The 13,584-nt window shown below is 34.6% G+C and overlaps 1 protein-coding gene across 8 annotated transcripts in view; it reads left to right on the forward strand.

Moving 5' to 3' along the window:
* CCDC18 (coiled-coil domain containing 18) overlaps positions 1–13,584 on the forward strand; it is a 108,195-nt gene that overhangs the window by 72,394 nt on the left and 22,217 nt on the right. For all 8 annotated transcript variants that reach the window (XM_042952866.1, XM_042952865.1, XM_042952868.1 and 5 more), the window contains 4 exons: positions 2,241–2,340; positions 7,517–7,633; positions 8,870–9,013; positions 10,493–10,696. In XM_042952866.1, the coding sequence (XP_042808800.1) occupies positions 2,241–2,340; positions 7,517–7,633; positions 8,870–9,013; positions 10,493–10,696 (565 nt within the window). The remainder of the gene's footprint in view (positions 1–2,240; positions 2,341–7,516; positions 7,634–8,869; positions 9,014–10,492; positions 10,697–13,584) is intronic.

The following is a 13,584-nucleotide window of genomic DNA, read 5'->3' on the forward strand; positions in this document are numbered from 1 at the left end:
CCGATTACTGTACATTGATTTTATATCTTACCACTTTGCTGAGTTCGTGGATCAGTTCTAGCAGTTTTTTGGTGGCATCTTTTCGGTTTTCCATAAAGAGTATCATGTCATCTGCAAAGAGTGAAAGTTTGACCTCCTCCTGGCCAGTTTGGATGCCTTTTATATCTTTGTATTGTCTGATTGCTGAGGCTAAGACTTCCGATACTATGTTGAATAACAGTGGTGAGAATGGACATCCCTGTCCTGTTCCTGACCTTAGGGGGAAAACTCTCAGCTTTTGCCCATTGAGGATGATATTGATCTTTCACATATGGCTTTTATGATCTTGAGGTGTGATCCCCTATCCCTGCTTTCTTGAGGGTTTTTATCAAGAAGGGATGCTGTATTTTAAAATGGTAAATCTTATATGTATTTTACAACAGTTTAAACAAAAAAATCCAAGCTCCTTATCATGGAATACAAAGCCCTACATGATAAGGTTCTTGCCTATTTCTCTGGCCTCATTTCATACTGTTCCCCTTGCTCCTGGCCTTCTTGTTGTACTTAAAACGGTACATATTTCCTACCTTATGACTTTGCTGTAGCTGTTTCTTTGGCCTGAAATAATGGTTGAGTGGCCAACTTCTTGCCCTTCACATTACCTCAGAGGGCCCTTCTCTGACCAGTTACTCTCAAGTAGCCACCCAGTCACTATCACATCACTGTATTTAGTGCTCTGACATAGCACTTTACATTTTTCTTGTTGTTCATTATTTATACTCTGTCTTCTTTCCTGACCTATTAGTATGTATACTCCATGTGATGAAGGACATCTACCTTGTTGACTATTAAATTCACCGTACATAGAGCCTTGATACATAGGAAGCTTCCAGTAAATATTTGCTAAATGGTAACATGAATAAATGAATTAAAAAAGTAAAAATGAAATCTCTTTTTTTTTTTTTTTAAGTTTTATTTATTTATTTTGAGAGGGAGAGAGAGAGTGTGAGTATGTGTACAGGCAGGAGAGAGGCAGAGAAAGAGGGAGACACAGAAACACAAGCAGGCTGCACTCTGTCCGTGCAGAGCCCAACACAGGGCTCGAACCCACAAATCATGAGATCATGACCTGAGCTGAAACCAAGAGTTGGACGCTTAACCAACTAAGCCACCCATGTGCCCCATGAAATCTTAAATTTTAACTAATAGCTGAATTTTTGGAAGCTCACCTATTCACTTACACAACAGCATTATCTTTAGAATTTATTTCATAATAACTTAATGTAGCCTTATATTTCATAACTCTTGAGACTTTTAAGAGAATAGTAAATGGCTCATTAAAGAAGTTTTGAATCTGCTTTTAAAATCAGTACTTTTATTCAATATTGTTTATATTTAAGACTGGAAAACCATATGATGATTTTCAAGATCAACATTTTTAGCTTTTGTCATATCAGAACATAGAGTTCCAGATTAAAATTCTTTGGGGCACCTGGGTGGCTCAGTCAGTTGGGCCTCCAACTTTGGCTCGGGTCATGATCTCAGGGTTTGTGAGTTCAAGCCCTGCATTGGGCTCTGTGCTGACAGAGCCTAGAGCCTGCTTCGGTTTCTCTGTCTCCCTCTCTCTCTGCCCCTCCCCTGCTCGCTCTCTCTCTCTCTCTCTCAAAAATAAATAAATGTTAAAAAAAATTAAAAAGAAATTCTTCGCATTCTCCGATCTGAGTGGTAGCAGTCTTAAAGTTGTATCAGTAGTAAGTATTTATAATATAAAATTAGAAATAAGGTTTTAGGAGAGGTAGAATTTATTAAAAGTATTTCTGAACTGAGTTGTGGATATCAGAGATACCAACCACAAGATAAATGCCTCATTCAATTGTAATAAACTCACAGCTATTATATAGAAAAGACTTTCAAATGCTCCCTTGATCTATAAATGAAAAATATGGACATATTTTTAAAATTCTTAATACTGATTCAGTCTTGCACCCTGGGAGTACTTTAACATTTAGCTTCAATTGTCTACAATAGTAGTATTTTAGTTAACTTTTGCCTTTTGAGAATACTCTATTAAAAGTAATTGTATTGATATCAATCATTTTCTTTATACATTATTTCTTTAATTTGAGCCCTTTCAATCAGAAATAATTGCATATATTTTATTACTTGTCACTTAGAGGAAATGTTAACCCAATTGACTTAATTTTTTAAAACTATAATATTCCTACTATTTGCTTTGATCTTTTTCCTTTGATAAATTGCAGAGAATGCAAGATGGAGATTGAAGATAAAAAGCAAGAACTCCTTGAAATGGACCAGGCACTTAAGGAGAGAAATTGGGAACTAAAGCAAAGAGCAGCTCAAGTTGGTTTTCTTAATTATATTTGATGAAATTTTCTGTTACAGTACAATCACACAGGGTTTCAGAGGTCACCACTTTTTGGTAAAATAGACATTTTTAAGCATATATGTTTTTCTATGCACATTAATATTTTTAAAATTAGAAAATGTCATCTTTCTTTCTTCATCTTGCTTTTTTTATAGAAGTAGTTTTTTGAGAATGAGGATTAGCTTAGTATCCAAACCTTTTGATCTCTTACATTGCTGCATATCAGAAGAACATGTGATTAAAGGAGTTACTTGCTCAGCTAGTGTTTGTTGGAGAAACAAAAATATTCAAAGGGCATTATTTAACATCTTTTTTTAAGACTTTGTTTCTTATAACAGTTACAGGTTCACAATGAAAATTGAGCAGAAGGCACAGAGATTTCCCATATATCCCTTGCTTCCATAAATTCACAGCCTTCCCCATTATCAACATTTCCCACCTGAATGGTACATTTGTTATAGTTGGTGAACATACACGTTATAATTACCCAAGCTCCATAATTTATATTAGAGTTCACTATTGGTGTTGTACATTCTATGGGTTTGTACAAATGTTTAATGACATGTATCCATCATTATGGTATCATCCAGCATATTTTCACTGCCCTAAAAATCCTCTGTGCTCTAGTCATCTTTCCTACTCTTCCCCTGACCCTAGCAGCCACTGATCTTTTTATTGTCTCCATCATTTTGCCTTTTCCAGTCATATAGTTGAAATCATAGAGTACATAGTCTTTTCATATTGGCTTCTTTCACTTAGTAATATTTATTTAAGGTTCCTCCACAGCTTTTCATTGCTTGATAGCTCACTGCTTTTAGCACTGAATAATATTCCATTGTCTAGATATGTACTATAGTTTACTTATCCATTCACTGAATGTCTTTCCTACTGAAAGACATCTTGGTTGCTTTCAAGTTTTGACAATTACAAATAAAGCTGCCATAAACATCTGTGTGCAGGTTTTTGTATGGACATAAGTTTTCAACTCCTTTTGGTAATTACCAAGGGGTGTGATTGATGGACCATATGGTGAGTGTGTTTAGTTTTATAAGACACTTCCAAACTGTGCTCCAAAGTGGCTTGTACCATTTTGCATTGTTATCAGCAATGAACGTCAATTCCTGTTGCTAGCATTTTGTGTCAGTGTTTTGGATTTTGGCCATTCTAATAGGTGTGTGGTGGTATCTCCTTATTAATTTACATTTCTCAGATGACGTATGATGTAGAGGATATTTTCCTGTGCTTATTTTCTATTTGTATATCTTCTTTGGTGAGGTGTCTGTTATGGTCTTTGTCCCATTTTTTAATTGAGTTCTCTTATTGTTGAATTTTAAGAGTTCTTTGTATATTTTGAATATTAGTCCTTGATAATTGTGGCTTTTGTTCACAATCTTTTGCATTGGTTTTCACAGAGCAGAACTTTTAAATTTTAGTGAAGTCCAGCTGATTAATTGCTTCTTTCATGAATTGTGCCATTGATTTCATATATTAAAAATCATCACCAAACCCAAGGTCATCTAGGTTTTTCCCTATGTTATCTTTTAAAATTTTTATAGTTTTGCAGATTACATTTAGGTCTGTGATCCATTTTGAATTAATTTTTGTGAATGGTGTGGTCTAGATTTATTTATTTTTTCCATGTGGTTGTCCAGTTATTCCAGCACCATTTGTTGAAAAGACTATCTTTTCTCCATTGTATTGGCTTTGCTCCTTTGTCAAAGATCAGTTAACATATTTATGTGAGTTAGTTTCTGGACTTTATTCTGTATGATTATCTATTCACTTGTTTTTTTGCTAGTACCACAGACTGTTTATTTATAGTGTCGTGAAGTCAGGTAATGTCAGTCTTCCAGCTTTGTTCTTCTTTGATATTATGTTGGATATTTGGGATCTGTTTACTCTCCATGTAAGCTTTAGAATCAGTTTGTCAGTATCTTCAAAATAACTTGGTAGAATTTTTATTGGAATTGCCCTGAATATATAGATTTAGTTGCGAAGAACTGACATCTTGAATCTTGACAATATTGAGTCTTCCTATCCATGAACATGGACTGTCTATTTATTTAATTCTTTGATTTCTTTCATTGGAGTTTTGTAGTTTTCTCTTAATAGACCTTGTATATATTTTGCTAGATTTATACCTAAGTATTTTATTTTTGGGGGTGTTAATGTAAATCATATTATGTTTTTAGTTTCACATTCCTCTTGTTCATTGCTAGCAAATAGGAAAGTGATTGACTTTTGTGTATTCCTTATATCCTACAACTCTGCTATAATCACTTATTGGTTCTAGGAATTTTTTTGTCAAATCTTTCAGATTTTCTCCCTAGATGATTATGTCATCTATAAACAAACACAGTTTTATATTCCTTGCTAATATATATAAATCTTTTATTTCTTTTTCTTATCTTACTGCATTAGCTAGGACTGCTAGAACAATAGTGAAAAGCATTAGTGAGAATGAATATCCTCGCCTTGTATCTGATCTTAGTGGGAAGGCTTTGAATTTCTCACCATTAAGTATGATTCTAGCTGTTGTTTTTCTGTAAATATTCTTTATTAAGTTAATGAAATTTTCCTTCATTTCTAGTTCACTGAGGGTTTTTACCATGTGTTGAATGTGTGTTAAAATGTCTTTGTCTGGTTTGGGTATTAGGGTAATACTGGCCTCATAGAATGAGTTCAGAATTATTTCCTCTGCTTCTGTCTTCTGAATCGGACTGTAGAAAATTGGTATAATTTCTTTCTTAGATGTTCAGTAGAATTCACCAGTGAACCCACCAGGACCTGCTGCTTTCTGTATGGGAAAGTTATTAATCATTAATTTCTTTAATAGATATAGGCTTATTCAGATTATCTCTTCTTGTTTGAGTTTTGGCAGATTCTGTCTTCCAAGTAATTGGTCTGTTTCATCTATTTTTATTAAATTTGTGGTCAGAGAGTTGTTGTAATATTCCTTATTATCCTTTTAATGTCCATGAGAGTTACAGTAATGTGTTCTCTTTCATTTGTGATATTAGTAATTTGTGTCATCTTTCTTTTTTTCTTAGTTATCCTGGCTGGAGGCATATTGATTTTATTGATCTTTTCACAACTCAGCTTTTGGTTTTGTTGATTTTCTCTGTTGATTTCCTAATTCTAATTTTACTGATGTCTGCTTTAATTTTTATTATTTCTTTTCTTCTGCTTACTTTGGATTTAATTTGCTCTGCTTTTCCTAGTTTCCCAAATTGGAAACTTAAATGATTGATTTTAGATCTTTCTTCTTTTCTAATATATGCACTCAGTGCTCTACATTTTCCTCCAAGCACTTCTTTTGCTGCATTCCACAATTTTTGTTATGTTGTATTTAGCAGCTTTTATCTCGCATAAAATAAAGTCTAAATCATTTTATTTGTCATTTATGAACATAGTTGAATTTTTTTAAGTTTGTATAATATATATGAAACTCAAGATTCGGTATTCATAAGCAATGAATATTTTTCTCATTTTTAAAAAAAATTTGATTGGGGCGCTTGGGTGGCTCAGTCGGTTAGGCGTCCGACTTCAGCTCAGGTCATGGTCTCGCCGGTCCGTGAGTTCAAGCCCCGCGTCGGGCTCTGTGCTGACAGCTCGGAGCCTGGAGCCTGTTTCAGATTCTGTGTCTCCCTCTCTCTCTGACCCTCCCCCGTTCATGCTCTGTTTCTCTCTGTCTCAAAAATAAATAAACGTTAAAAAAAAATTTTTTTTTAAATAATTTGAGCTGAGTTTATGTTTCAGTTACACCCACTATAAAGAGTTAAAAAAATTTTTTTAATGTTTATTTAATTTTGAGAGAGAGAGAGCATGAGCAGGGGAGGGATAAAGAGAGTGGGAGACACAGAATCTGAAGCAGGCTCCAGGCTTTGAGCCATCAGCAAAAAGCCTGATGTGTGGCACGATCTCACAAACCATGAGATCGTGACCTGAGCCGAAGTTGGTTGCTTAATGAACTGAACCATCCACGTGCCCCCCCCTCACTGTAAACAATTTTTTTTTTAAATTTTTTTTTTAATGTTTATTTATTTTTGAGACAGGGAGAGACAGAGCATGAACGGGGGAGGGTCAGAGAGAGAGGGAGACACAGAATCTGAAGCAGGCTCCAGGCTCTGAGCTGTCAGCACAGAGCACGACGCGGGGCTCGAACTCACGGACCGTGAGATCATGACCTGAGCCGAAGTCAGACGCTTAACCGACTGAGCCACCCAGGCGCCCCATGTAAACAATTTTAAAACACATTCCAAGCACACGGTTTTTCACATTAGAATAATTGAGTAATAGTTTAATGTTTTTTTTTCAAAATTAAAAATTTATTCTGCAGAAGACCTTGTTAAGAGGGTGATAAGGAATAGACAGGAAAAGAATATTTGTAAATCACATATCTGACAAAGGACTCATACATAGGATATATACTCTCATCTCAAAGCTCAGTGGTAAAAAAGTAAACAATCCAATTTTAAAAAATAAGCCTGCGGTGCCTGGGTGGTGTCAGTTGAATGTCCGACTCTTGGTTTCAGCTCAGCTCATGATCTCAGGTTTCATGAGTCTGAGCCCTGCATCTGTCTCTGCGCTGACAGTGCAGAACCTGCTTGGGATTCTCTCTGCCCCTCCCTCTCTCAAAAAAGAAATAAATAAGCATAAAAATTTTAAAAACAATAAGCCAAAGACATGAAAAGACATTGATGTTCATTTTGTTGAAATCACAATGTGATATCGTCACACTCTTTGCCAAATGGCTAAAATAAAAAGTAGGGATAACACCAAGCTGATGACAATGAAGAGAAACTGGATCACTTATTCATTGCTGGTTGTAATGTAAAATGGTACAGCCTCTCTGGATACAGTCTAGATAGCAGGTTTTTTTACAGTACTAAACATGTTCTTACCTTACAACCCAACAGTTACATTCTTAGGCATTTGTCTCAGAGAAATGAAAACATGTGTTCACAAAAAACCTATATACACAAATGTTCACAGTGCCTTTATTAGTAACAGCCCAAAATAGAAAATAATTGAAATGCCCATCAGTAAGTGAATGGTTAAATAAATGATGGTACCACCATGGAATACCATAGAATGCTACTTAGCAATAAAAACAAATAAATTATTGATGCAGGCTACTTTTGTATTTAGGTTACACATTTGGATATGACTATTCGTGAGCACAGGGGAGAAATGGAGCAGAAAATAATTAAATTAGAGGGTACTCTTGAGAAATCAGAATTGGAACTTAAAGAATGCAACAAACAGGTAAATTAGTTAAAATTACATATTTTAAATTCTTTTAAAAAATAACTCCATAACTGTAAGCATCTGTTGTTCACATAATGTGGCTTTTAAGTAGAATACATACAATAAAAATACTACATAATTTTAATTATTTTGTACATACTACTTTAATTCATTTTTCTCATTTTAACTTTTTCCCCAGCTTTATTGACATATGACAAAAATTGCATATATTTGAGGTATACAACATGTTTTCCTATACATATACTCTGTGTAATAATTAACATGTCCATCACCTCAGTTATTATAATTATTTATTTTTGTTGGGAATGCTCAATATCTATTCTCTTGGCAAATTTCAAGTATACAAATACAGTATTACTAATTATAATCACTGTGCTGTACATTAGATTTACAGAACTTACTCATCCTGCATGACTGAAATCTTGTACACTTTGACCAACATTTCCTCATTTTCCTCACTCCCTAGCCCGATGACCCTCTTAATGTTATTTCAAATACAGGTTTTCTCGTATCAGTATGTCCACGTATTTATCCTCATGTGTGCGTGTTTGAATATGTATAAAATATCTCTGGAAGGATTTGCAAGTAATTCTCTTCTTTGGTTACCTTTAAGGAAGGAACACAGTGGGAAGGGGATTTTATTTTCACTAACTAGAGTTTTTTACCTCTTAAACGTATTACCTATAAAACTATTTGTAAGACCATATAACACTTGTTGCTTTAATGTACCCTAATTTTCCTTTCTTACACAAATGTGATTGAGACTTCCATCTCTTGTGTGTTTCAGGTATACAAAGAAGCTTCTTATTAAGCACAAGAATCCTGATGTTAATGTCTAAGTTATAATGGCATTAAGAAAAACACATTTTTATATTGGCTACTTTGGATTTATGTGTTTAAAGCTTGACTTACTTGGATTGCAATTATGATTTCAAAATTATTTTTCCTGGGGGCGCCTGGGTGGCTCAGTCGGTTAAGCGTCCGACTTCGGCTCAGGTCATGATCTCGCGGTTCGTGAGTTCAAGCCCCGCGTCAGGCTCTGTGCTGACGGCTCAGAGCCTGGAGCCTGTTTCAGATTCTGTGTCTCCCTCTCTCTCTGACCCTCCCCCATTCATGCTCTGTCTCTCTCTGTCTCAAAAATAAATAAGAGTTAAAAAAAAATTTTTTTTTAAATAAATAAAGTAAAAATTATTTTTCCTTAGTTACATTAACATTACTCTTTTTAAAATTCAGATAGAAAGTTTGAATGAAAAATTGCAAAATGCCAAAGAACAGCTTCGAGAAAAAGAGTTTATAACACTACAAAATGAACAGGAGATAAGTCAACTGAAAAAAGAAAATGAACGAACACAACAAAAGATGAAAGAAATGGAAAGTGTAAGCAAATTATCTCTTCCTAAGAAACATACTAATATTATCTGAAGAGCGATATAAATCTTTATGTTTTAAACTGGTTGGTTTTAATATATAGAAGCTGTGCCATAAGTATTTTGGGGCTAATTATTTGTGTCAGATACTAGTTTCTTTGATCTTTTTTAAATATTTATTCTGATGTTCCAATTATAGGCAAGGGCATCATCCTATTTATATTGCCTATAGGCATTGTCATAGTATCTCTCACATAATGAATTCACAGTATGTGTTCACTTGGTCAACAAATATTTATTGAGAACCTACTGTGTAGTAGAGCTGGAGATACAGATATCAAGATACACTCATTTATCCTTGAGGAACTCCATCCAGCGAATGAATGAACAGATAATAATTGTACATTATTGAGACTAAACACATTGAGTTCGTTGCCAGGTGAAGTTCGATGTGTGCTGAATGGTGAATTCCACCCACTTGCCTTTTTAAAAAGTGAATTTGCTTCTTTTAATTTATTTGTTTGTTTTTTAAATGTTTGTTTATTTTTGAGAGAAAGAGCGTGCGCATGAATGGGAGAGGGGTGGAGAGTGAGGGGGACAGAGGATCCAAAGTGGACTCTGTGCTGACAGCAGCAAGTTTGGTGCAGGGCTCAAACTCACCAACCATGAAATCACGACCTGAGTCAAAGTCAGACACTCAGCTGACTAAGCCACCCAGGCATCCCAAAACTGAATTTGCTTCTAAGAGCTCTCATGGGTGTTACTTTTTTTTGCCTTTAAATAGTATACTCAACTTTAAAACTTCATATATAGATCTTCATTGTGTTTATCTGTCTGCAGACAGATACTTTTACAGAAAAGACCTTAACCCATATGGATTAATGGTGGGTTTTGGTTATTCATGCCAATATATTCTCCATCTGTGAAATGGATATCACATATTAGTTTCTTTTTTTTCTTTATATTATTGCGTATTCTGCCATGTTATATTCATAATGATTAAGGATTATACAGCTTACATATTAGTCATGAAAATATACCATTTATCCCAGATTTATTAATAGTATTTTGTCATTTTCTTATAATTAAAAAGGAAGAGGCACCTGGGTGGCTAAGTCAGTTAAGCATCCGACTCTTAGATTCGGCTCAGGTCATGATCTCATGGTTTCGTGGGTTTAAGCCCCCCATTGTCAGGCTGATGTGGAGTCTGCTTGGGATTCTCTCTCTCCCTCTCTATCTGCCTCTCCCCCACTCGCGCTATCTCTGTCTCTCTCAAAAATATATAAATAAACAATTTTTTAAAAAAAGAAAAAGGAAGAAAAACATTTTGTAAGTATCAATTTCATAGAAACTGATATTCATTGTGTGTTAAATTTTATAGAGATCAAGTTGGGATGGGGAAATCACTTATTAAAAGAGAAATCAGAGTAAGAAATAGGTTATCTGTATCATTTCATTTTGAAAGCTACAAATATCTTGTGTATTTCAGGTTATGAAAGAGCAGGAACAGTATATTGCAACTCAGTACAAGGATGCCATAGATTTGGAGCAAGAATTGAGGTTAACTCGGGAGCAGATGCAGAATTCTCATACAGAATTGGTGGAGGCTCGTCGTCAACAAGTCCAAGCACAGAGAGAAGTAGAAAGGCTCTCAAGTGAATTGGAGGAAGTAAAGCAACTCTCTAAAGAAAAAGTAATCCCTATTCTAAATAATTTTACCTTACTAAAAATCTTAAAAAATTTTAACATTTACTTTTTTTTAAGTTGTAGATTATAGTAACTGTGTTGCACACACTGAATGTACTTAATGCTAGTGAATTTGACACTTAAAACTGGTTAAAGTGATAAATTTTATGTGTATTTTACTAATATTTTAAGGAAAATGTTATATTTAGCATAGCTTTGTAATATAACTAGGATTCAGAACTGAGTTTTAGCCAAACTAGTTTTCAATAAATTGAGTTACAAAGTATTTTTAGATTTTCAAGTGAGTTTAAGCTATCATTTGAAAAAATAATAATAAAGCTAATCTTTTTTGAGTAAAATTTTTACATTTGTAGCCACTCTTATAAGTGAAACTGACAATCTAAATTTATAACTGTTATGAAACCTATAGTTCAGAATCCTTATGGAGAGAAAGTGCTTTTAATAACAAGAACTATAATATAAATTGTATTTGGTAGAAGGTTAATAACTTTGCTTAAAAATACTTGGAGGGCGCCTGGGTAGCTCATTCAGTTAAGTGTCCAACTTCAGCTCAGGTCATGATCTCACAGTAGGTGAGTTTGAGCCCTGCAATGGACTCTGTGCTGACAGCTCAGAGCCTGGAGCCTGCTTCGGATTCTGTGTCTTCCTCTCTCTCGCCCCTCCCCCACTCTCACTCTGTCTCTCTCTCAAAAATAAACAAACATTAAAAAAAAAAATTTTTTTAATACTTGGATTGTTATGCTTGGGTTAATTACTTAGACTTTGAGAAAAATGTGTTTATTGGTATTTCAGTAATGTTCCTGTTTTATGCTTTTTATTATGGTTACTAATACAGGAATTACATTAAAGTGTCTTTACATTTAATTTTGGTAAACTTAATGTTTTTATTCACATTTCTGGTTGGACTAATAAAGAATATATAAGGAATTTTTATTAGAATATGTTGGGCATTTGGGAGTCTCCTAGGAAAAGGGGAGCTCTCTACTTTTATCTCATCTTTGTCTTTATCTGTAGTATCTATAGTACAATTGATTTGATGTGATAAGGTAAGCTCAGTTAATCAAAAAAGTGAATGAAAGTGGGGAATTATTTAAAATGACAGTTTCTTTTCAAGTTTTTATTTTATTTTATTTTTCAAGTTTTTTTTTTTGTTTTTTTTTTTGTTTTTTTAATTCCAGCTAGTTAACATACAGTGTAATATTAGTCTCAGGTGTAGAATTTAGTGATTCATCACTTACATACAACACCCAGTGCTCATCACAAGTGCCCTCCTTCATCCCCATCACCTTTTTCACCCATTCCCCTGCCTACCTTCCCTCTGGTAGCCATCAGTTTCTTGTCTATAGTTAAGAGTCTGTTTCTTGGTTTGCTTCTCTTTTTTCCCTCCCGTATTTGTTTATTATTTAAATTCCACATTTGAGTGAAATCATATGGTGTTTGTCTTTCTGTGACTTACTTAGCATGATGCTTTCTAGCTCCATCCACATCACTGCAAGTGGCAAGATTTCATTCTTTCTGATGGCTGAGTAATATTCCACTGTGTGTGTGTGTGTACCACCACTTTTTTAAAAGTTTTTATTTACTTAATTTGAGAGAGACAGAGACAGAGCAGGGGAGGGGCAAAGAGAGAGGGAGAAAATCCCAAGCAGGCTCCACATGGCCGGTGCAAAGCCTGATGTGGGGCTCGAACCCACAAACTGTGAAATCATGACTTGAGCCAAAACCAAGAGTCAGATGCTTAAATGACTGAGCCACGCAGGCACCCGATATGCCACTTCTTTTTTAATCAGTTCATCAGTTGATGGACATTTGGGCTCTTCCCATAATTTACCTATTGTTGATAATGCTGCTATAAACATCAGGATGCATGTATCCATTTGAATTAATATTTTTAGGGGCTCCTGGGTGGCTCAGTCGGTTGAGCATCCGACTTTGGCTCAAGTCATGATCTCACTGTTGTTGGATTTGAGCCCTGCATCAGGCTCTGTGTCTCCCTCTCTCTGCCACTCTGCCTCTTGTGCTCGCTCACTCTCTCTCAAATATAAACATTAAAAAATTTTTTTTGAAATATTTTTTTATCCTTTGGATAAATACCTAGTAGTGCAATTGCTGGATCATAGGGTAGTTCTATTTTTAACTTTTTAAGGAACCTCCATACTGTTTTCCAGAGTGGCTGTACCAGTTTGCATTCCCATCAACAGTACAAGAGGGTTTCCCTTTACTCTGTATCCTCCCGAACATCTGTTGTTTCCTGTGTTGTCGGTTTTAGCCATTTTGACAGGTGTGAGGTGATATCTCATTGTAGTTTTGATTTGTTAAATTGACAGTTTAAAATACTTCAACTCAGAACTCTAAATATATATTCTTTTAGATATTGTAGATCTTTTAAGTTAGGACAAAATCTTTTTTTTTTTTATGTGTGGGCAGGGTCTTTGCTTAGAATTCCACCTAGCCATTTTTCATTAACCATATTCCTATTTGATCATCTATTGTTTCCAATTTTGGTTTCTTTAAAGGAGAAGAAGAATTAAAAGACATTTGTAAAGCAGTTAGAGTATAACATCTCATATTTTACGTGGAGTTTCCCATAATATTTTACAACTATTTTGACTGCTTCTAATTGGGTAAAAAATGTTTGTGACTCATTCATTGACCTGTCTCAAAGCATAGAACTTTCTTTTAAATAAAAACTTTCTTTTTGCTTGTGTATTTCCTCAGTGTTCATACATAATATATATTAAAATTGCATAATTAGAATCCTAAGCAAAACTAGCATAAATAGGTTTGGATAAGTACACAACTGACTCTTGATAAGCAAACAGTGCATCTGGTGAACAAAATGCATAGGCAGACCTTAGAGTAAACTGTTACCTG

The sequence above is a fragment of the Panthera leo genome, chromosome C1 (assembly GCF_018350215.1).
Source record: "Panthera leo isolate Ple1 chromosome C1, P.leo_Ple1_pat1.1, whole genome shotgun sequence".
NCBI lineage: Eukaryota > Metazoa > Chordata > Mammalia > Carnivora > Felidae > Panthera > Panthera leo.